Source organism: Cetorhinus maximus, chromosome 14 (genome assembly GCF_964194155.1).
Source record: "Cetorhinus maximus chromosome 14, sCetMax3.hap1.1, whole genome shotgun sequence".
In the NCBI taxonomy this organism is placed as follows: domain Eukaryota; kingdom Metazoa; phylum Chordata; class Chondrichthyes; order Lamniformes; family Cetorhinidae; genus Cetorhinus; species Cetorhinus maximus.
This window is the reverse complement of record NC_135892.1, coordinates 50114661-50136107: the sequence shown is the minus strand read 5'-3', so window position 1 is coordinate 50136107 and position 21447 is coordinate 50114661. Positions and strand designations below refer to the sequence as shown.

At 43.0% G+C, this 21447-nt stretch overlaps 1 protein-coding gene across 6 annotated transcripts in view; it reads left to right on the top strand.

Moving 5' to 3' along the window:
* Positions 1-21447, top strand: part of sanbr (SANT and BTB domain regulator of CSR) — a 144530-nt gene that overhangs the window by 112059 nt on the left and 11024 nt on the right. For 4 of the 6 annotated variants that reach the window (XM_078556895.1, XM_078556893.1, XM_078556894.1 and 1 more), the window contains 4 exons: positions 8937-9013; positions 9558-9586; positions 16438-16511; positions 19837-19928. In XM_078556895.1, coding sequence (XP_078413021.1) covers positions 8937-9013; positions 9558-9586; positions 16438-16511; positions 19837-19928 — 272 coding nt within the window. Of the gene's footprint in view, positions 1-8936; positions 9014-9557; positions 9587-11708; positions 11865-16437; positions 16512-19836; positions 19929-21447 lie in introns of those variants that run through there. The other 2 variants (XR_013578678.1, XR_013578679.1) reach the window with 2 other exon arrangements.

Here is a 21447-nt window from a genome sequence, read left to right as displayed (position 1 = left end):
GAGGAGCATGGAGGAATCTGGCTCGAACTTGGCAGGGGGCTTCATGCAGAATTTGAAGTCAGTCCTTCCAGTGGAAATAGTGGCCAATTCCATGACAGCATTTGTCAAACCAATTGTGATACAGTGGTTGCTGGACTATGTCTCAACTTCCGTTTCAGGACAGACTGAAGCAACCCAGTTTTGAAGTGCTGCTGTGGAAGCCCAAAATGATCTAATGAAATCCATGCTTGATGCCTTGCAAGTCCAGCTTAGTGAAAAGCAGGTTCAGATTGCTGCCATCATGGCTGCGAGATACCTGCTTCTCCCCTGGCCCTTCCTCCTCCTCCTCCGTCCCCCTGTGCCCGCCCCAATTGCAAAATTGGAAATTGCCTCCAAATGCATAGTAGTCTGCTGCGTCCTCTGCAAACTTGCTGTCATGAAGGCCCTTACTCCAGTGAGTATTAGAGGCCCCCCCCACCCACCCCCCACCCCTGCCGGCAGTCCAGACAATGGAACTGTAATTTTAGAATGCTGTTAGTTTGCTCCACGATGTTCCTGGTGACAGCATGGCTCTCATAGGGCACACCCTGTCCATGAGTGGTTGGGTGGCAGAGGGGAGTCCTGAACCACATGTTGAACTCGTAGTCATGCTTGACCTTGGCACCAGGGAGGCAACATCCCATCCTAGAATCACGTCTGCTACCATAGAAATGCCTGACTGCTTCCATAACTATTGAATCTCCTATAACAATTGCTCTCTTGACCTTCTCCCTCCCTCTTCTTCAGACGAACCGCCCATGGTGGTATGGTCTAGGCTTTGGCTATACTCCCCAGAGGAACCCTCTTTCCCCCATCAATATTCAGATGTCAGTGAAGAGGACTTTGCAGGGTTGAAAGATCAGGCAGTGCCTTTGTTGTATCTGGTGCCTAGATTGATGCCAGATGGTCCATCTAGTTCATCCTGAATTGACTTTGCCTTACTGGATTAATACAATTGAGTGGTTTGCTAGGTCACTTCAGAGGACACTTAAGGGTCAACCACATTTCTTTGGGCCTAAAGTCACATGGAGGCCAGACCGCTAGGTTTCCTTCCTTAAAGAATTATAACTGGAGGCTATCTTGAATTCTGGCCAATTTTTAAAACCAAAGTTGTGCTTTGCAAAGTCATTGATGGAGTTCAATTCAGCAATTGTCCAACAGAGGTGCTGTTATTAGTTCAGAATGCACTGAAGTATTGGGACAGCAATATTAAAACTAGTAGTCGTTTGGTAGTGCAGAACTTGAGAATTGCTGAAAAAAGACATTTTGTTGAAGCTTTTCGTCCTGCACTCATCAATCGCAAGAATACCAATGTCAGGAGAAGCAACAACTTTATACTGTGTGAGAAGAGAGTGTTGATTGGTTGGCAAGTGAACTCTGGTAGAGGCATTGCATCGGAGAATGTACCAGTTAATGGTGACTGACAGTTAAGTGCCAAGCATTGTTTGAAATTTAAACCAGGCAGCTTGACCCTGATTGGTCAAGGCATTGCCCTGAGGAATGAACCAGCGAAATGGCTATCGCTTATTTTGTTTAGCTGAAACAGGTGCAATGTGTGTACATGTTCTTTCTGTCTGCAAAGAACAGCGCCCTGTGTATTAATATATGTAGCTTCCAGTACATGCAAATATGCCATGTTGCGTGCCTGACTGACTATCTTAAATTGGTTGTCAGTGTAATTGTTAGCATGCTGAGGATTATTTAGTAAATGTTGTCCAATCGTGGAATGATATCTAACGTTGGACGCTGTTTTGAGTTTTGTAAGCACAGGCTGGTTGAGTCTGGTTCTGTACCTTGCCCATTGCAAACAGCGAGTGGAAGGGACTTGCTGTTTGATACGATCTGCCAATCTTTGGGACGTACGACCTACATACCTAGCATCACACTGGCACTAAAATTCATATACCACATTACTCATTTGTGTGATAGGCGGAACATCTTTTTGGCTTGGCGGCAGCATCCTGTTAGTGTTGCTACTGCATAGTAGCAGCATAAAACAGCTAGCTTCACCTGTTGCTCAAATTTTTGAGATGCCTTGTGCTTCCAGGGTAATCTGAGATAGACTAGGCACTTTTCAGGGCTGAAAGTGACAGCCTTAGGCCTGTTCATGAGTTTGTGCAATGTACAGTGTGAAATGATCTGATCAAGGTAGCCATTATCTCGCAGGGTGTCTTTGATGCACTCTATTTCAGCATCAAACTTGCATGGTGAGCAAATGACTTGGGCCCTATTTACGAGGTTGCAGATGAGGCCAATTTTATAGTGTGCGGAATGGTAAGAATCCCAACGCGTGTATTGACCATTGAAGGTAGGCTTACGTTAGACCGTGGTAGAGAACCCCCTGGCAGATTTCTCAACTAATACATCAAGGAAGGGGAGTTCATTTGACTGCTCCATTTCAAAGGTGAATTTGAGTGCAGGATGGAGCCTATTAAGACATGCAAGAAAATGATTACATGCTACTACAGATTTAATTATAGCAAATGTATCATCCACATAGCAGAAATATGCAAGGGGTAGGAGGTTAGCTGCCATTCCATTGGAGACCCGTTTCTCATGGAACCCAACAAAGATGTTTGCGAGAGCTGGGCCTAGATCCCATGGCAACACCATCCAATTAGACATACGTGGTGTTGTTAAAACTGAACTCAACTGCATGAGTTGTTGAGTTCATAAGCTGAATGAATACTGATTCATGCAATGGTGTTGGGTTTAGATCGCCATGATACAATGCTGCAGCGCAAATCTCTGGCTTCCTTAAGTAGAACATTGGTGAATAAGCTAGCAATGTCAAATGAGCACATGGATACAGCATTACTATCGATATGCAAGTCCTGTATGGTCTTCACAAACGTGAAGGAGTCCTTCACCACATATCTGGAAAACTTGGTCAAAACTGGTTGTAACAATTCACTCAACCATTTGGCTAATTCATGTGCAGAACTGTCATAGATAAGATAGGGCATAAGAGATCACTTTTTCAGTCTTGTGCAGCTCATATATACGCAGCTGCAGCGAGCCATGAGGGCGAACTCTGTCGTATAAATATATATATGACGCAGCTGCTCCTCGCTCTTACAAGTCCAGCAAGTGTATTTTTAAGCTTACTTTTGAGTAAGGCTGTCTGGTTATGTTGCGTGGCAGGTCCAACGGATTTGAATTTAGACACGTCATTAAGAATGCCGTGCATTTTGTTCATATAGTCGCACTTGTTAAGGATGACTATACCCATTGCTTTGTCAGGTCTACTGATGTGTACATCTGGGTTGGTTTTAAGACCTTGCAACGCTGTAAGAGACTCGCATTGCATGTGAAAATCAGTTCATTTGGAATCCTGCAATTTGTGTGCCCCAGATCAGCTAGGCACACTTTCAAGGATTCACCATCTCCAGTGGATACTGGTTTGTGACAGACTAGTTGGGAGTAGAGGAGTTCGAACTCAGCGAATACCTCTTCCCGTTTTATTAAAACTGCAGTTTACATTACCACATTTTGTAAATTTTTTATCTGTCTGCACTCCGCCTCGCTACAATACACCAAATCTTAGTAAGTTAAAAGTGGAAAACAATTTGTATGTAATGAGGTTTGCTGCTACAATTAAAAGTATACAACATAACTATGCGGCATAACTTTTCGGGCTGGCCCCCATTGTCTGAAATGAATGCACCATGCTCACAATGCTATGCCAATGTTCCTCCTTCTGTACTACTAATTTGAAATTTCTGTCCAGTTATTCAACTCTCATGGTCTTTCTCTCAACTTGCCTAGCTGCTTACCTACCCTCTTGATTATGTACTCACAGTATAGAGACTTGAGTTTTAACTCCTGCCAGGAGCTGAGGCAGGCATGAGCTAAAAAAATAGTGCCACCGTCAGTTAGCTGGTTACCCACTCCATCCCACTTTCAGGCAATTTTCATGAAGGCTGGATGTTTTTGGGGGTAGCAGGGCTAACCACCTGCCTGCGGCAGGTAGCCAATCAGGCTGGGGGGTCCAATGCTCCCATGCCTCCAATTTGAAGTGCCGTCTCCCTCACTTACCTGCCACAACACCAAATATATGAGCTGCTATGAAGCTGAAAGGCCCCTGGCCCTCAGCTTCAAGAGCCCGCCAGCTGCCTTTAATTGGATGGATGGCGTGGTTGCCCTCTGGCCATTAATTTCCAGTTCCAGGGAAAATTACAATAAGCGGCTGTGTCCCACGTGATGTGGGCTTCTGACCACCACCACCCCCACCTCCACCACCATTTGAGCTTGATGGCTGGGTTCAGAAAAGCGCAGGGAAAATCCTGCCCCTAGATTTTCCTCTTTATTTTGAGCATCCTTCACATGGTTTCTTTGCCTCTTAAGTACCCATATGTTACCCTTTGCAGTCTATAAAACCACAGGTACCGGACCTCGTATCCAGAAAGCTCAGGACTAGACATGTGTCCAATTTGGGCAATTTATGGATTTATGGTCCCAGTCTTAGAATGTACAATACACTTATAATGCATAAAATAAAGTATGAGAAATAAAGAATAAAAGGGTTTTTATTTACTTTTATTATTTTACTACTTCATTTTCTTAAATTACATCTCAACCAAAGAAGGGTCAGCATCAGAAGGAATATCTGGGGCGGTAGCTGGTGTACAAACACAGGCTGGGGAAGTTGAAGGTTGAGGCTCCATTGTACTTCCTTTAAACATGTCCTGAAGCTTAAGTTGTTTCAAATATGAGCCTTTCTTTCAGTAACACCTCTTGTATTTTGTAGACCCACATAACATGCTGCTCTGTGATGAAGCTCTTCTGCTCCATTTCATGAATCAATTCCTCCATAATGCTTATACACTTGTCAAGAGATACTTTTTTCTGTTCATCCAACGCACCGTTTTCATCATCATCATTATTGCTCATTCTCTTCATGACAAAGAAGTAGAATTGGGAGAGAAAATTGGAATAAGCATGGAGAGTGATGCAAGGAAGTGATCTGAGATGGCCTTATCTGTGATTGACATGATGGGAGTAATGTGTGAGGTGCAAGGTCAAAGGGTGTCTGTGAAATGGGTTTGAGAGTTCATGGATGGAGAGATTAAGGGAGGATAGGAGGGTGAGATAGCAGGAGAAAGAGCATGATGAATTGAGGTGAATTCACTGAGGATGGGAAGTCACTTGATGCAGAGGCTGAGGGGGGAAAGCATCTTTTTAAGGAAAAATGGGATAAATATTTGTAGTAAGAGAAGCAAAACTGTCCCCATTAGCTGATGGTACAAACACTTGGGGTCACAGATTTAAGGTTTTGAGCAAGGCATGGAAGGGGAATGTAAGGGAGAACTTTTTTGTGCAGCAAGTGATATTGATCTGGAACACTCTGCCTACAAGGGTGCTGGAAAGAGAGACAATCAATAATTTGAAATGGAAATTGGATGGGCAGTTAAGGGAAATAAACTTGGAGGGCTACAAATGTAGAGTGGGAGAATGTTTCTGATTGCTCCACAGAGATCCAGCATGGACTTGATGGGCTGAATAGCCTCCTCTGTGCTGTAATAATTATGACTCTGACCATGTCGCCTATTTCACTGTCTGAGAGTTGGAGGTTAACTGGAGCATCATTGTCAATATCAGACAATACTCAACAGCTCCTTCATCCAACAACTTGGCTTCAGTACATGACAAACCTTTCACATATGCCAATAAATCTTCAACTTTTTTCTCCTCAGACACATGGAAACCACTAAAATCAGCTTCCATTTTGCCTTCACCATTTAGGAACATGGTAATTGGCCATAAGTTGTGCCATCTGTTTATCTAAATACCTTGGGGTACATTGACCCAGGAAGCACTCCAGGGTACACCTTTTACATTGAATTATTTTTGGAATTTCTTAAATTCCAAGTCTCTGTTGCATGCAGTGAGCATTTTGTGCATGAATTCAGCTTTGTACCTAGTCTTGACTGCTTGCAGAATGCCTTCGACTAAGGGCTGGAGGAAGGACATACAGTTGGGGGGGCAAATAAACTCCGAAAACATTGTCTCTGATGAGTTCTGCGTCGGGATGTGCAGTACAATTATCAAGGAGTAACATAATTTTGCAGCCCCCAGGACGACCCACAGACCGACAATGAGCCCTGGCTTCAGGGACAAAATGGTTCTCGTGCCAATCAAGGAAAATTTGCCTAGTCATCCATACGTGCTTATTGGCCTTATAAACAACAGGAAAAACCCCGACCCCCTTGTAAGACCTAGGATTCTGGCTTTTGCCAATAACAAGCAATTTATACCTGTACATATTTGCTGCATTTGAAAATCCGAATACAGTCAGCCGTTCCTTAGAATCTTTGAATCCCGTTGGTGATGTCTCATCTGCCGTTTTATAGGTTTTACTGGGACATACCTCCAATATAATGAGATCTCATCAGCATTGTACACTTACTCTGCTGTTAGATCATCTTCCGATATTATCATGGAAAATTCATCCAAGTATGTCTCTGCAGCTTCATGGTCAGCTGAAGCTTTTTCACCACATACTTTCAGCAGAAGTACACCATGGTGTCTTTGAAACATGTTATACCATCCTGTTGACTATGGTGTTGTTAGACCTAACTCTTCATGGAACATTTTTGCTTGGGCCATGATTATAAAGTGATCCAATTTTTGCTCCGACACTGCCTGATCCACTTTAATAACACTTTGACTACATGGACAGCCTTTGACTGATGAAGTGTTTTCTTATTATCCATTAATTTGGGCACATCGCTGTCAGCATAAAATTTAAGCAACTTCTCCTTTTGCTTCTTCAAATCATAAATGGTCAATGTTCCAACACCATATTCTTCATTTAATCTTTTCACTGAGGCGCCCTTTTCTAGATGCGTTGGTAACTCCACTTTCTGCTTAATACTCAGCGACAAATGCTTATTCTTGGCACTCCCGCCAGCCACAGGACTTCCTGGTGGCCTTTTCAACAAGAAACCAGGTCTAATAAAGACTAGAATTGCAGAAAGACGCTTGTTTGAATACGGTATATAATTCACAGAATCTCACAGTGCAGAAGAGGCCCTTTGGCCCATCAAGTCTGCACCAACACATGAGAAACACCTGACCTACCTACCTAATCCCATTTACCAGCACTTGGCCCATAGCCTTGAACGTTATGACGTGCCAAGTGCTCATCCAGGTACTTTTTAAAGGATGTGAGGCAATCCGCCTCCACCACCTTCCCAGGCAGTGCATTCCAGACCATCACCACCCTCTGAGTAAAAAAGTTTTTCCTCTCATCCCCCCCAAACCTCTGTCCCCCACCTTGAACTTATGTCCCCTCGTGACTGACCCTTCAACCAAGGGGAACAGCTGCTCCCTATCCACCCTGTCCAAGCCTCTCATAATCTTGTACACCTTGATCAGGTCGCCCCTCAGTCTTCTCTGCTCCAACGAAAACAACCCAAGTCTATCCAACCTCTCTTCATAACTTAAATGTTTCATCCCAGACAACATCCTGGTGAATCTCCTCTGCACCCCGTCCAGTGCAATCACAGCCTTCCTATAATGTGGCGAACAGAACTGCACACAGTACTCCAGCTGTGGCCTCACCAAGGTTCTATACAACTCCAACATGATCTCCCTACTTTTGTAATCTATGCCTCAATTGATAAAGGCAAGTGTCCCATATGCCTTTTTCACCACCCCACTAACATGCCCTTCCGCCTTCAGAGATCTATGGACACACACGCCAAGTTCCCTTGTTCCTCAGAACTTCCTAGTGTTATGCCGTTCATTGAATACTTCCTTGTCAAATTACTCCTTCCAAAGTGTATCACCTCACACTTTTCAGGGTTAAATTCCATCTGCCACTTATCTGCCCATTTGACCATCCCGTCTATATTTTCCTGTAGCCCAAGACACTCAACCTCACTGTTAACCACCCGGCCAAGCTTAACCATCCGCAAACTTACTAATCCTATCCCCACATTGTCTTCTATGTTGTTTATATAAATGACGAATAATAGGGGACCCAGCACAGATCCCTGTGGTATGCCACTGGACACTGGCTTCCAGTCACTAAAGCATCCTTCTGTCATCACCCTTTGCCTCCTACAACTAAGCCAATTTTGAATCCACCTTATCAAATTACCCTGTATCCCATGTGCATTTGCCTTCTTTATAAGTCTCCCATGTGGGACCTTGTCAAAGGCTTTGCTGAAATCCATATAAACTACATCAACTGCACTACCCTCATCTACACACCTGGTCACCACCTCAAAAAATTCAATCAAATTTGTTAGGTATGACATCCCTCTGACAAAGCCATGCTGACTATCCCTGATCAAACCTTGCCTCTCCAAGTGGAGATAGATTCTCTCCTTCAGAATTTTCTCCAATAGTTTCCCTACCACTGACATGAGACTACTGGCCTGTAGTTGACGTGGGAACCGGTGGTGCCACCAAATAAAGCTTTATTATAAAGCTTCATGCTTGAAGTACTCTGCATGTCAATTCCAAATTGCTACCCCAGGCACCATCGTCGAGCGTAGCTGGTTTTCAGATTCTTCCGGATGTTGTGACACCGGATGAGGGGTCCAGTACCTGTATAAGGATCTTTCTGTATGGCCATGTATCAAAAGCTTGCAACGTTGCGTTCACACTTTACATCCACAGGCTAAATCTTGCTTCCTAAAAACCTCTTTGTTCTATTTTTCTATGCTTTCCAGTTATCTCTCTTACTCATAATTTAGAACTAACTTTAGGTTTTTCATAGCTGAAGGCAATATAAGCAAAATAAGCCAACTGGTTATTCCCGCAACAAATATATAAAAATAAATCGGTGTGTGCGACCTATACGGTTTTAGCCTTCTGCATTAAGATTTGCATGTTTCTAGCAAAGGAGAACATCACAGACTTCAAAACCTTGTAACTTTACTGATTTTTTTTCCCCTCCCTCTCAGGTACAAAAAAGATTAAGAAAATTGCCAACCAGGCAAAGAAGTCAGCGGCATCTCCTACCACACAGAAAAAAGAGAAGGTATAAAAGAATAAAGGACTCGTAAGGAATAGGGAAATATAAAAAGTAGCCTCTTAAAAATAAAAGAAAATGACCACAAGTGCTACTCCATTTGCAAAGTATATTTTAATCGCAGAACATTTATTGTTCAGATTTTTCTTTCCTGTTTAACACAGATGGTAAACATACTAAGTACCTCTGATAAGGGAGTCCAGAACAAGATGATGTAATGTTAAAATTCAAGCTCGGGGATTTGGGAGTGTAAACAGGAAGCATTTTTTCTCTCAGGGCTATGTAAATCTGCTACCCACTCCCTTATGCTGAATAAATTGAAGTTTTCAAGATTTGAGATTAATAGTTATTTTGTTGGATAAATATATCAAGGGATGAAAAATAGGGGTAAATAGAGTTAGCTGTGATCTAATCACATGGCGGAACAGGTTTGAGGGCCTGAATAGGATCAAATGTTGACTAAGCTCCTAAATACCTTAAGAAATAGATATGCTGAAATGAGTCTTGTTTTTCCAGCTTTTTCTCATATCTAAATCTTTTTTTGTCATTTCAGGGATCTCTTCGAGATGTATCTCCTTTCACGTAAGTGTTATACGTTCATATTTTTGATTTCTTTTCAACTTACTATTTAACATTTTTCTGTACTCTAACTTCAATAATTAGAAAAAAAGCTTCTGTTTTAAATTCCATAAAATTCTATTAAGTTGTCAGCTTAGCATATTCACTCTCCTCCATAGGTTATGAGGAATGATTTTAAATCAATAAATTCACACATTTTTAAAAAAATTGCTCCTACTTAGTTGGGTTCTCAGTGGGATGACGTTTTATGGCAGGATATCCAAGCCTTTTAGAAAGGAGGAACAATCCTACCATAGAGCTATTGCATTAGACACACTGGTTTTCATATACTATAAGTATAAGCAATTAGGAAGCAGCTATTTTCTAATCCTCCAGATCCAGAAGGTTTGATCTACACATCCAATTCTTCCTTGTACATAAAAATACCCAACTTTTGTGTAATCTTGAAGAGTTAGTTCATCAGTGGAATGTATTAACTCCTGCCAATTGGAAGCCACAAATTGCATTTATATAGCACCCTGAATATAGAAAAAGCGCCCCAAAGTGTTGCACGCTGACGTGAGGAAAAAAATAAATGTTGAACTAAAGGAGGAGTTATTAGGAGGAATGACCAAATGCGTGGTTGAAGAGTTGGATTTTAAGAAGGATCAAAGGAAAAGAGAGGGAGAGATGAACAGACTAAAAGATTTGGGGAGGGTGCAGGGACATCATTGATGGGCTGAAAGATGGGGAATATTACAGAGATGAGAAATGCCAGGTCATGGAAGGGTTTTATATACAAGAATGAGAATTTTAAATCTGAAGTAGAGACTAGGAACCAATATAGATCAGCAAGAACTGGGATAATAGGCGAGTGGGATTTTGTGTGGGGCAGGAATACAGGAGCAGAGTTTTGGAAGAGCTGAGGTTTATGGAGAATAAGTGGACAGTGAACAGAGCATTGGTACAATTGAGTCCAGAGTTGGTAACGGCAAGGACGAGCAATTCAGCACTAAATGTCCTGGGGCAGGGACAAAGTGGATGACGGTAAAGAGGTGGAGTAGACCATCCTTGTGAAGCACAGAATATGGTGTTGAATAAGATGCTTGTGGTGAAAATAGTCTGTTTCAGCCTGAGACACTAATTGGGGAGGAAGATGGAGTCGGTGGTGAGGGTATAGAGTTTGTGTTGGGACAAAACAGTGTAACCTTTCAAATAGTTTCAAAGTTTGTATTTTTGAGGCAGACCCTAATTGGGAAGGAAACTGACCCTCCCAGAAGTTTGAGAACTGAGATTGGAAACCAAAACTTCTGGAGGGACTTAACCTGGTTGAAATCACATAAAAATATACAGAGAGCTCTCAGAACTCAGAGCATGAATTTTTCCCACATCGGGTGAGCTCGGCAGGAGCAGGATGGGGCGATTGGGTGCACACCGTCATTTTACCCGGCTGGCCAATTAAGGCCCAGCCAATTAAGGCCCGCCCAGCGTAATGCACGTCTCCGGGATCAGGGGACGGGGGCTCAATGTCCGCTGGGTCCAATGGCGACCTGGTGGCCTATTCAAAAATGGTGCAGGCAGCCGTGCAAAGGCTGCCATTGAATTTGCAGAGCCGTACGGATGCAGAACGTCGTTGGAGAACAGGGCAGGCAGGTCAGCGGGCAATCAGCCCCGAGTTTTTCAGACGAGGGCCTCACTGCCCTCCTGGAGGAAGTGGCAGCACGCTGGGAATATCCCCGTCCCAAGGGACGAGAGGAGGGCCCCCCCCCACCTAACCAAAAATGCCTGGGAGGAGGTGGCAACCAGGGTCAGCTCCCATGATGTGCACATGGGTGCAGTACCGCAAGCGCTTTAATGACCTCCTGCGATTGGGAAGGGTGAGTACTGTGTTGGATTGGGTCACTTAGCACAGCAGTTAGGTTCCCACCCACCCAGACCTCAAAGTTCTTATGAGTGTGAATGATACATGTCAATGAGGCAGCATCTGGGCAAGGGAGTGAGCCCTGGCTGCTTGGAATGAATGTCTTGCAGCTCCAGGGTCACGAATCGGCTGAGCCCTGCAAGGTTTCCCTCAGGTAGGGTTGGTAAGGCTGCAATGGCAATGTAGGTACAGGGTGGACTAATCAATGCTCCCCTCTCCTTTCAGGAGAAGACAGCTCACAATAACTCAGAGAGGCTGCGGACTGGCGGAGGACCGCCCCACCTTCCAATCTTGACCAGATAGAGCAGGAGGCACTGGAACTGGAGAGGCGCCATGTGCTTAGATCAACTGGCTGCAGTGAGGTTGAGGTGCCACCAGGAGGTAAGCGTGCAGAGCACAGAGGTCAGAATGTCTGTCATTGCAACCATTCCACTATTGTCTGTATATTGATTTGAGCCTCCAACATAGAATCCCCATTGATAATGGAGAGACGAGGGCACCCTGATCCTGGTGCCAGGCATGCATGGTAACAGTGTAATGACTTCAACTAATCACATGTCCTTGTTCTTCCTTTCAGGATCACCAGAAGACCGTCGGGGTCAGGAGCCTGAAGGACTGCTGCTCACCCCTGAGGACACGGAGGATCTAAACGCACCAGCATCACACCCTCTCAGCCAGGCAGGCACCAGCGCAGATACCAGCACCTCGTTGGGAATAAGATCGTCGGCTAGTGTCTTAGCGCACAGCAGTGAGGCCACTTCACACTGGCTTGAGGTGCATGCAAAGGCAGAGAATGCCCAGGGCGCCAGCAGCCGGAGGAGTCGGTGGCTGATGATGTGCCTCTGGAGTCGTCCCTGAGGCAGCAGATGTTGAAAGTCCAGCAGGGTGTAGGGGAGGATCTGGTGGAGATCCATGAGGAAATGCGTGCCATGTTGTCCATGATGGAGGAGTCCATGCAGAGCATGAGCAATGCAATGACCCTCATGGTCGAGCGCACAGTCTCCTCCATGGAGAGAGTGGCGACTCTCATGTCGAGGCTCCTCCAGGAGCTCAATCAGGGCTTCCCGGGGATGCGCTCGGACCTGCAAGCCCTCACACCGCCAATGACCTCAGGTGGTCACTGTCAGTGTGGGAGATGGATTCGGCACCCAGTATCCCAGCTAGGTGCCCATCCATCAATGGTGAGCAGGGAAGTCCAAAGCGACCTGGCGTTGGTGCACGAGCTGCTTGTTGTCTCTGTAGGCTCCTCTCAAGGCACTCCGGATGAGGGCAGCAGCAACTCCGCCCCTCTGCTAGTGACCATGACATCCGATGAAGCTGCGGCAACTGGGGAGATGCCAGCCATGGCACTGGCCGCTCCCTCCCAGGCGGGGCCAGCACACAATCTGGAGGGTATTTCAGTGCGCCCCTGAACGGTCCAGGTATCGGAAGTGCATCTTGAGAAGACCAATGGTTCTCTCCACAACCGCCTTGTGGAGGCATGGCCCCTATTGTACCGCTGCTCGGCCTCTGTTCTTGGATGGTGGAGAGGCGTCATGAGCCACCTTTTGAGGGGATAGCCCTTGTCGCCCAGCAGCCATCCATCCAGCCGGGCTGGAGTACTGAAGAGCCTCGGCACCTGGGAGTGTCTCAGGATGTAAGCGTCATGAGAGCTGCCTGGGTACCTTGCACAGACTTGCAGAATCTGCATCCTATGGTCACAGACTATCTGCACGTTCATAAAGTGGAAGCCCTTCCTGTTGACGATGGTTCCGGCTCACCTGCTGGCACCTTGATAGGCACATGTGCAATCTATGCACCCTGGATGTGGGGGAAACCAGCAATCACAGCAAAGCCTCTGGCTCACTCTGCCTGGCTGGCCTTGTCCGAATGAAAGTCAGTGCACGCTTGAACAGAGCATCTGTCACCAGCTTGACACAACTGTGGACAGCTGATCGGGAGACTCCACAAAGATCACCCACCGACCCCTGGAAATAGCTGGAGTCATAGAAGTCGAGGGCTACTGTGACCTTCAGTGCCACTGGCATGGGGTATCCACCCACACAGTTGGAGCTGATCTCAGGGCCAATCATCTGACAGATGGAGGTCATTGTTTCCCTTGAGAGGCGGAGCCTCCTTCGGCATTGCACCTCAGACATATTGAGGTAGCTGCATCGCTGCCTGTAAATCCTGGCAGCAGGATAGTGGCGTCTTCTGCGGCCCCTTCCGCCTTGCATTTCCTGTTGGCCCTGCACCCCTTGTGCCTGCGCCTGTCCTCCCACAGGTGGCTCCCCTGGAGGCTGAATAGGGACACCTGGCCTCCTTCCCTTTCTGGCCCTCTCTTCCTCCTCAGACTCCAGTGGAGACCATAATCCCCATTCCCAGGGTAAGGGAAGGCTGTCTGATACCTGCAAAGCCCCAAGTGTTATGACTGCTCCACAGTCCTGAACTGAAGCCTGTTATTTCTGTTAAAGCAGCTCTGAAGCAAAATGAAGTTGTCCTGTTCACACAAGCAAGTAGCAATAAGTAATAATCTAAAGTTCTAACAACTCGCATTAGCGAGCGCACTCACCCCTCTTATCCTGCCTGTGGATGAGGTTTTTGAAAATGTTGTCCATCCGCCTGCCCATTGTGCCTGTGCGACGCCCTGAAAATCGCACGGGCTGCGTAAAATCAAATTCAGTTGCTGCCTCAAGGGTCTTAACTGGCCTGTTAATTACTGGCGGGCACGCCTCCATCCTCATAGTGTACGCCTTCCAAAATATCATGATGGCACGCGGTGACGTCGGGACGCACGCCCAACACCATCGCACGTTATTTTACGGCATGTCGGGCCTGCCCCCGCACATCGACTGTAAAATCCTGGCCCAGTAGAAGTTGATGAGGCCAGTGGTGCAGTACAGGCAAGCTGAAGAAGACAGAGGCTAGATCCAGAAGTTGAGAAAAAGCAAATACACAGTTTCTGCTACTTTTTCTGTTGTTTGATGATGACATTGGCTGCTCTATGCCATCCCAATCAAGTTAAGGAGGTTCTGCAGCTGTGTGCCATTTTCGTGGAACTCTGGTTGGGTTGTGTGCTGCTGTTAGCTCAGGATCAGGCCAGCTCCGAAAAGGAGGGGAGCTGAAATCCTTCATAAGGAAGACAGAATTTTGAAGGTCTTAGTGACTGAGTTTGATGACCTATATGCTGAGTGGACTGCTAAGCCAATTTGTAAGATCTGTCTTAGTTGTATCTGCCATTTTGAAGTGTAATTTACAATTTATAATCGATCGCAATTTACCTTCTAATTCATGTTTAACTTACGTTGATTCTGGGTTTTGGAGTATAAATGGTCACCCAAGATAGTATTTAGTGTTTGCTTTGTTGGACTCTTGTATAGTAAAAATTCTTGTGTTTTAGAGACAATATAAAATAAGGGGCACAATTCTTAAGGGTGTGCAGGAGCAGAGAGACCTGGGCGTATATATGCAAAGATCATTGAAGGTGGACAGGTGGAGAGAGCAATTGATAAAGCATACAGTATCCTGGGCTTTATTAATGGGGGCACAGAGTAGTATGCTGAGCTTATATGAGACACTAGTTAGAGCTCAGCTGGAGTATTGTGTACAGTTCTGGGTGCCACACTATAGGAAGAATGTGATTGCTTTGGAGAGAGTGCAGAAGAGGTTTACAAGACTGGTTCCAGGGATGAAAAACTTCAGTTATGAAGATAGACTGGTGAGGTTGGGACTGCTCTCCTTGGAGAGGAGAAGGCTAAGACAAGATTACATAGAGGTGCTCAAAATCATGAGGGGGCTGGACAGAGTAGGTAGGAAGAAACTGTTCCCACTCGTCAAGGGATCGAGAATGAGAGGCCACAGGTTTAAAGTGATTTGCAAAAGAAGCAAATGTGATGCAAGAGAAAACTTTCACACAGCGACTGGTTCAGGTCTGGAATGCCTGGAAGTGTGGTGGAGGTCGGTTCATTTGAGGCATTGAAGGGGGCAATAGATGATTATTTGAACAGAAACAATGTGCAAGGGTACGGGATAAAGCAGGAGAATAGCACTAAGTTATGGTTCTGCCGAAGGGCCATGAAGGCTCGAAACGTTAACTGATTTCTTCTCCGCCGATGCTGCCAGACCTGCTGAGTTTTTCCAGGTAATTCTGTTTTTGTTCTAAGTTATGGTGCTCATTTGAGAGCTGGTGCAGACACAATGGGCCGAATGGCCTCCTGTGTTGTAACGTTTCTGTGAAACCGTGGAATCTTGAAGCTTCATTCTTTCAGTAAATTACTGGGATTTCAGTTTTAATTTGACAAAAATTTTGCAAATGCAAGCTACTTGTGGGAAGGCTTATCTGCTGGCTGCACACACTAGGAAATCATGGCCTACAATTTTCTGGTGTGCACAGGCAATGAGAAAGACACCTTGTCAATTGTGCGCATTCATAAAACTACCCCTTGAATGCAAAGCAGGTACTTGAAAAAACTAGATACGAAGCACCACTTTTGTTCTTTAAACTGTACTGATTTAAATCCATATTACCCAACTTGTCTATTATAAGACTTTGAAAATAATTCCTATGTGCAGGATGAACAAATGAAAAAGAATATTGAATTACATACCTGCACTGTGATTATTTTAAAACGTAATTTCATTGTTCAAAAACAAAACTTCTCCCACATCAATTTCTCATTCTGAATTCAAGTGCCTGCAGTTTGGTGCCTGCATCATTTAAATTGGTTGATGTTTTCACCTCGGTCCTTTGGGAAAAGTCTTCCATATATCACATTATGTGGGAAAATCAGTTTGTTGACAAGGTTACTGCAAAAAAAGTCTTTAAAGAACAGTTTTCAATTAAGATGTTAAAGATACGTTACTGTGATTTTGAGCATTTTAGGAAGAATTGGCACTTTATTATCTTTATGATGAAATAATAGAGGAGGTACTTTAACATATCTATAACATGTAACGCAATATCTTCTTATGTTAGTGTATGTTTTCAGAAAAGCAAGTGGGACAGCAGTCGCTCAATGCGATTTAACCAGGATGCTCAAAGAGAGGAAGGTACATCAACTGATATATAGTAAATAGTTAAGATCTATAAATTGCTAGATAAGAATTTATAATGGCCTGGATTCTGCTGTCAGTGACAAAATAAAAATGGCTTTTGCCATTCATCTCACTGACAGCAGCCACAGACTTTTGGCAAACTTCTTAGTGTGGATTTCCTCTACTCTGGTGTGTTTCCCAGCATGGCATCCTTACAGGAGATATGTGGTGCCTGTGAGCAGGGTAAGAAACAGCAAAGTTCTTCAACAATTCAGATTTGAGTTTGAGTGATTTAGCTAAACCCGAAATTAGGGTCTTAAATCTGAACAAAGCAAACCACGTAGGTATGAGAAACGAGTTGGCTGAGGTAGATTGGGAAACTAGATTTTAAAATATGACACTAGATAAACAATAGCAAAATTTAAATAATTAATAAATCATCACAAATATGCATTCCCTTAAAGAGTAAAGATCCATGGGAAAAGTAGTCCAAGCATAGCTAATGAAAAATTAAGGATAGTATTAGGTTAAAGGAAAAGGTTTATAATGTTGCCAAAAAACAGTATTGGAACGATTATATATTTCAGAAAAGGCTGACCAAGAAATTGATAAAGAAAGAGAATGAGAGTAAACTAGCAAGACACATTAAAAACAAATTGTAAAAGTTTCTATAGGCATGTAAAATTGAAGAGATTAGCAAAAGTAAGGGTGGGTTTCTGTGAGCCAGAGACAGGAGAAATTAAAAACAGAAATAAAGAGATGGCAGAGACATTAACAACTGCTTTAGTATTTGTCTTCATGATAGAAGACACAAAAAAATTTTTTGGAAATAGTGGGGGACTAAGGGTCTGTTGAGAATGAGGTGTTAAAGAAAGTACTGGAGAAGTTAATGAGACAAAGTCAACAAATCTCCTGGACCTGTTGACCCACACCTGGGACTTTAAAAATGGCGGCTACAGTGAGTGGATGCATAGGTTTTTATCTTTTAGAAGTCCCTAGAATCTAGAACAATCCCAATGGATTGGAGGATAGAGAACGCAACCCTGCTATTCAAGAAAGAAGGGAAAGAGAAAACCGAGAACTATAGGTCAGTTAGCCTGACATCAGTTATAGGGAAAGGCCAGAATCTGTTATTAGGGGCACAGTAATAGAGCACTTAATCATAATGTGACTGGGCATAGTTAACGTGGAAAACTACTAACCCTTTGGTAACCCATATCTTCACTTCAAGAGTTGACAAACCTCAATAAAAATGCATGTATACAAACAGCACATCAGACTTCCTGGCACCCAGCTCACAAAAACCTCTAAATGAAGCTAAAACCAGGTTTAACCTTTCTTAACACCCAAATACAAAATATAAATTAAACTTAAAACCATACATTGTTCCTAACAGTAGGATTGAGCAGGTCATTTTCATGTTGGCAGGCTGTAATAAGTGGAGTACATAAGGATCAGTGGGGCCTCAGCTGTCTACAGCCTTTATTAACTGACTTAACTGAAAGGAACATGTATAATGTATCCATGTTTGCTAATGATACAAAGTTAAATGGACAAATAAGCTATGTGGAGGAGACATGGAGGCTGCTTAGGTGAGTTGGCAAGAATATGGCAAATGGAATAAAATATTAAGAATTTTGAAGTTATTCATTTAGAGAGGAGAAATAGAAAATCAGAATTTTTTCAAATAGTGAGAGACTGGGAATTGTTGGCATTCAGAGGAACTCTGTGTCCTTGTACACAAATCACAAAGTTAATGTGCAAGGACAGCAAGCAAATGGTATGCTAGCTTTATTGCAAAGGGACTGGAGTATAAGAGGAAAGAAGTCTTACTACAGTTATTTAGGGCCTTTGTGCGACCACACCCATTGCACTGTACAGTTTTGGCCCCCTTAAGGAAGGATGAATGCTTGGCTTAGAGGGAGTGCAATGAAGGTTCAGTAGACTGATTCCTGGGATAAGAAATATATTCCATATATTCCCTGGATGTGAGAGAATGAGAGGTGATCTCATTGAAGAGTATAAAATTCTAAAGGTTTTGATAGAGCTGATAGTGGGAGAATGTTTTCCCTAGCTGTGGAGTCCGTATACAGTTTCAGAATATGGGTCGGGAATTTAGATCTGCCATGTTTTCACTCTGTACTGTGAATCTTTGAAATTCTCTACCCCAAAGGGCTGCAGACACTTAGTCGTTGAGCACATTCAAAGCAGAGATCAGTGGATTTTTGGATAGTAAAAGAATTGAGGGACATGGGGATCATGCAGGAAGGTGGAGCTGAGGTAGATGTTAGCCATGATATTATTGAAGAGCGGAGCAAGCTTGAAGGACAGAATTACCTATTCCCACTCAATTTTCTTTTGTTCTTGTCTTCAGATAGAAAAATTCTCATTGAGACATGCCGAGTTCCAACCAGGAAGTATAAAGCAGTTTAAATGATGTAAAGAAAACAAAAAAATTGGGAAATACAGATGAGATTAAGGGAGAGATAAAGGAGGCAGGAAGAAAAAGTAAAAACTTCTTTTTAAAAAGCTCTTAACACTGATATCTTGCTATTCCTTTCCTCTTGTGTGATTATTGATATGTTAGGTTTAGTTGATGAGGGGGTTGGTGGAGGTTCAAGTGAAATATAAATGCCAGCATAAACCAATTGGCCCAATTAGCCTGTTTCTGTACTGCATATTCAGTGTAATTTTCTTCTGGGTGAATGAGACTCCATGCTTGTAGTTTTCAGGACCAATAAGGTTGTTTCTCAATAATTATCATTTATCATGCCATTAAAAACTTGCTCCTGAATCCAACAGCTCTAACTCTTTCAGCATCTTTAGTGCAGTCGTCATTTAGTGGGCAGTCATTTCATTGTCAGATCTATCACAGAGGACTAAAACAGATTTCCTGTAGAGGAGTTGGGTATCTCTGACAGCAACTTCCAGATTTTTGCGTTTAACTGTACCGTGTGGCCACTAAACATTGTTGTCCTGTTTAACCAATGATTATGACAAGCGCTGAGCCTCATTGCTGTTACTACTGCGAAATCTGGGCTATATAAATAACAAATTTGTTGTCTTTGGCAGTGGAAGCCTCAGATAATCAGTAATGGTTTTAAAATGTACATGGAAATTTTACTTGTGACTATCACAGCATGTACCAGAAGCACATATCAGAAAATTATGTATCCCCAGCTCATAATTTTTTAGTCTGTTGCACAATTTTATGATATTCTCAGCATCAAAGTTGGAAATGTTCCTTATGTTTTCTATTTAACTGTAATCATTTGTAGTTGCATTTATAGAATGTGACACTATCAATTTATTTTAAGGTAATGCAAGTTTTAAATTTCAGATCAACGAAGAATGGTTGAAATAGTTGGACATCTGACAAAAATAAGGTTTGGAGAAAAAATTGATCGCACCAAGGCAAAAGAAGGAAAAGAGGTGAGCTGTTTTTCTAATAGCATTTTCCAATAAACTACTCATTGTGTCTGATCTTAAATGGCTATCTGTTAATCAAATTATGAAATTAGATGCAAAAAAACCTCTTGAGGAGTGTGACTTAATCATTTTCTCTTGTAACAGTAAAATTTCCTATTAATTTGACTTGAGGCTCTCTGTACATGGGCTTATTTTAATAGAAAAATGCATTTTGGGTTGGAGGAGTGGGAGTAAAGGACCACATTGTTGCAACCTATTGTTTAGACACTTGATAAGAAATGTTTTCAAGTGACTGATGGAGATTAATGACTAGATAAGTTCAAAGGGGTTTTCACCTAGATCGTCTTCCTGACTAACAAGTAAATTCTGAAGCAAGAAAACACTTTCATGGTGTACTCAGCTTCTCGTGTTATCCAAGAAAATCATCTATGAAGTTTAAGTCACCTGAGATAAGCTTCAACATTTGTTTTCCATTTATGGAATGACAACCTGAGTTGGTTTAAGATAGGTTAAGCATACCTTTAAGATTAGCAACAAAAAAAAGAGCTTTTGAAGATTAACTGAACTTTCACTTTCCTTTCTTATCAGTAACTATAATAACTTAAGCATATTAATAGGTTTAACCACCCATATGATGCTGATTATCATATCTAATGGATACCTCTTATTATTACCTCATCTTGTTAAATTACATTGCATTAAATGCCATAAATTTACATTTAAATCATTCTGCACTGCTTTTGTAAGTGAGAAGGCCACTGCTGTCAGGTCCCACGTAACAACCTGTTTCCGCAATTTCTAAGCGTGTAAACGTTTTCTCAATGTCAAATTAATCCACTGTCCACATCTGTATTTCCCAGATAGCATAAGCAGAATTGCAATGAATCTGCAGAGTGGGTGATCAATTTTTCTCTTGCCAGTTTTTATCCCTTCTCACGAAAGCATCGACTGTTTGTCAATTGTCCTTTATTACCTCTGCTAATTGTCTACATTATTCAGTTGTCCTGGAAGGACTACAGGAGACATCTGAGCCAATACCAATCCTGTCATCAACTGACAGTAATCCATATAGCTTACAGGAGAGGATAGTAATTGAGAACAGCAAACCTGGTTGATTTTCCCCATTCTAATCCAGGTCTGCTGAGGCCAACTGTATTGCCCTAACCGCTGCCCCCAAACATGGGAATTGCTAGTTCTGTCTAGCTTAACTATTCATTGGATTAAAAACTAACCAATCTAAGATAAGTAAAAATCTGACTGTGATTGCCACTCCACAAAAGATTTGGCCCAATATTTCTTACATTAAAAAATCATATCTTTATGTTCTACCACAAATCTTTCTGCTAGTTCCTTTATATTCTTGATAACTTTGAATTATATTCCAAAGCAAAAGTTATGATTACCCGGTGTAAGAAATGAGTAACTGGTAATCAGAGGAATCCCACCATGTTAGAATGCATGCAGGTAAGGTTATCTTCGGAATAAAACTGTACAAATGCTGATTAATAGAGCCTCTTTGTGC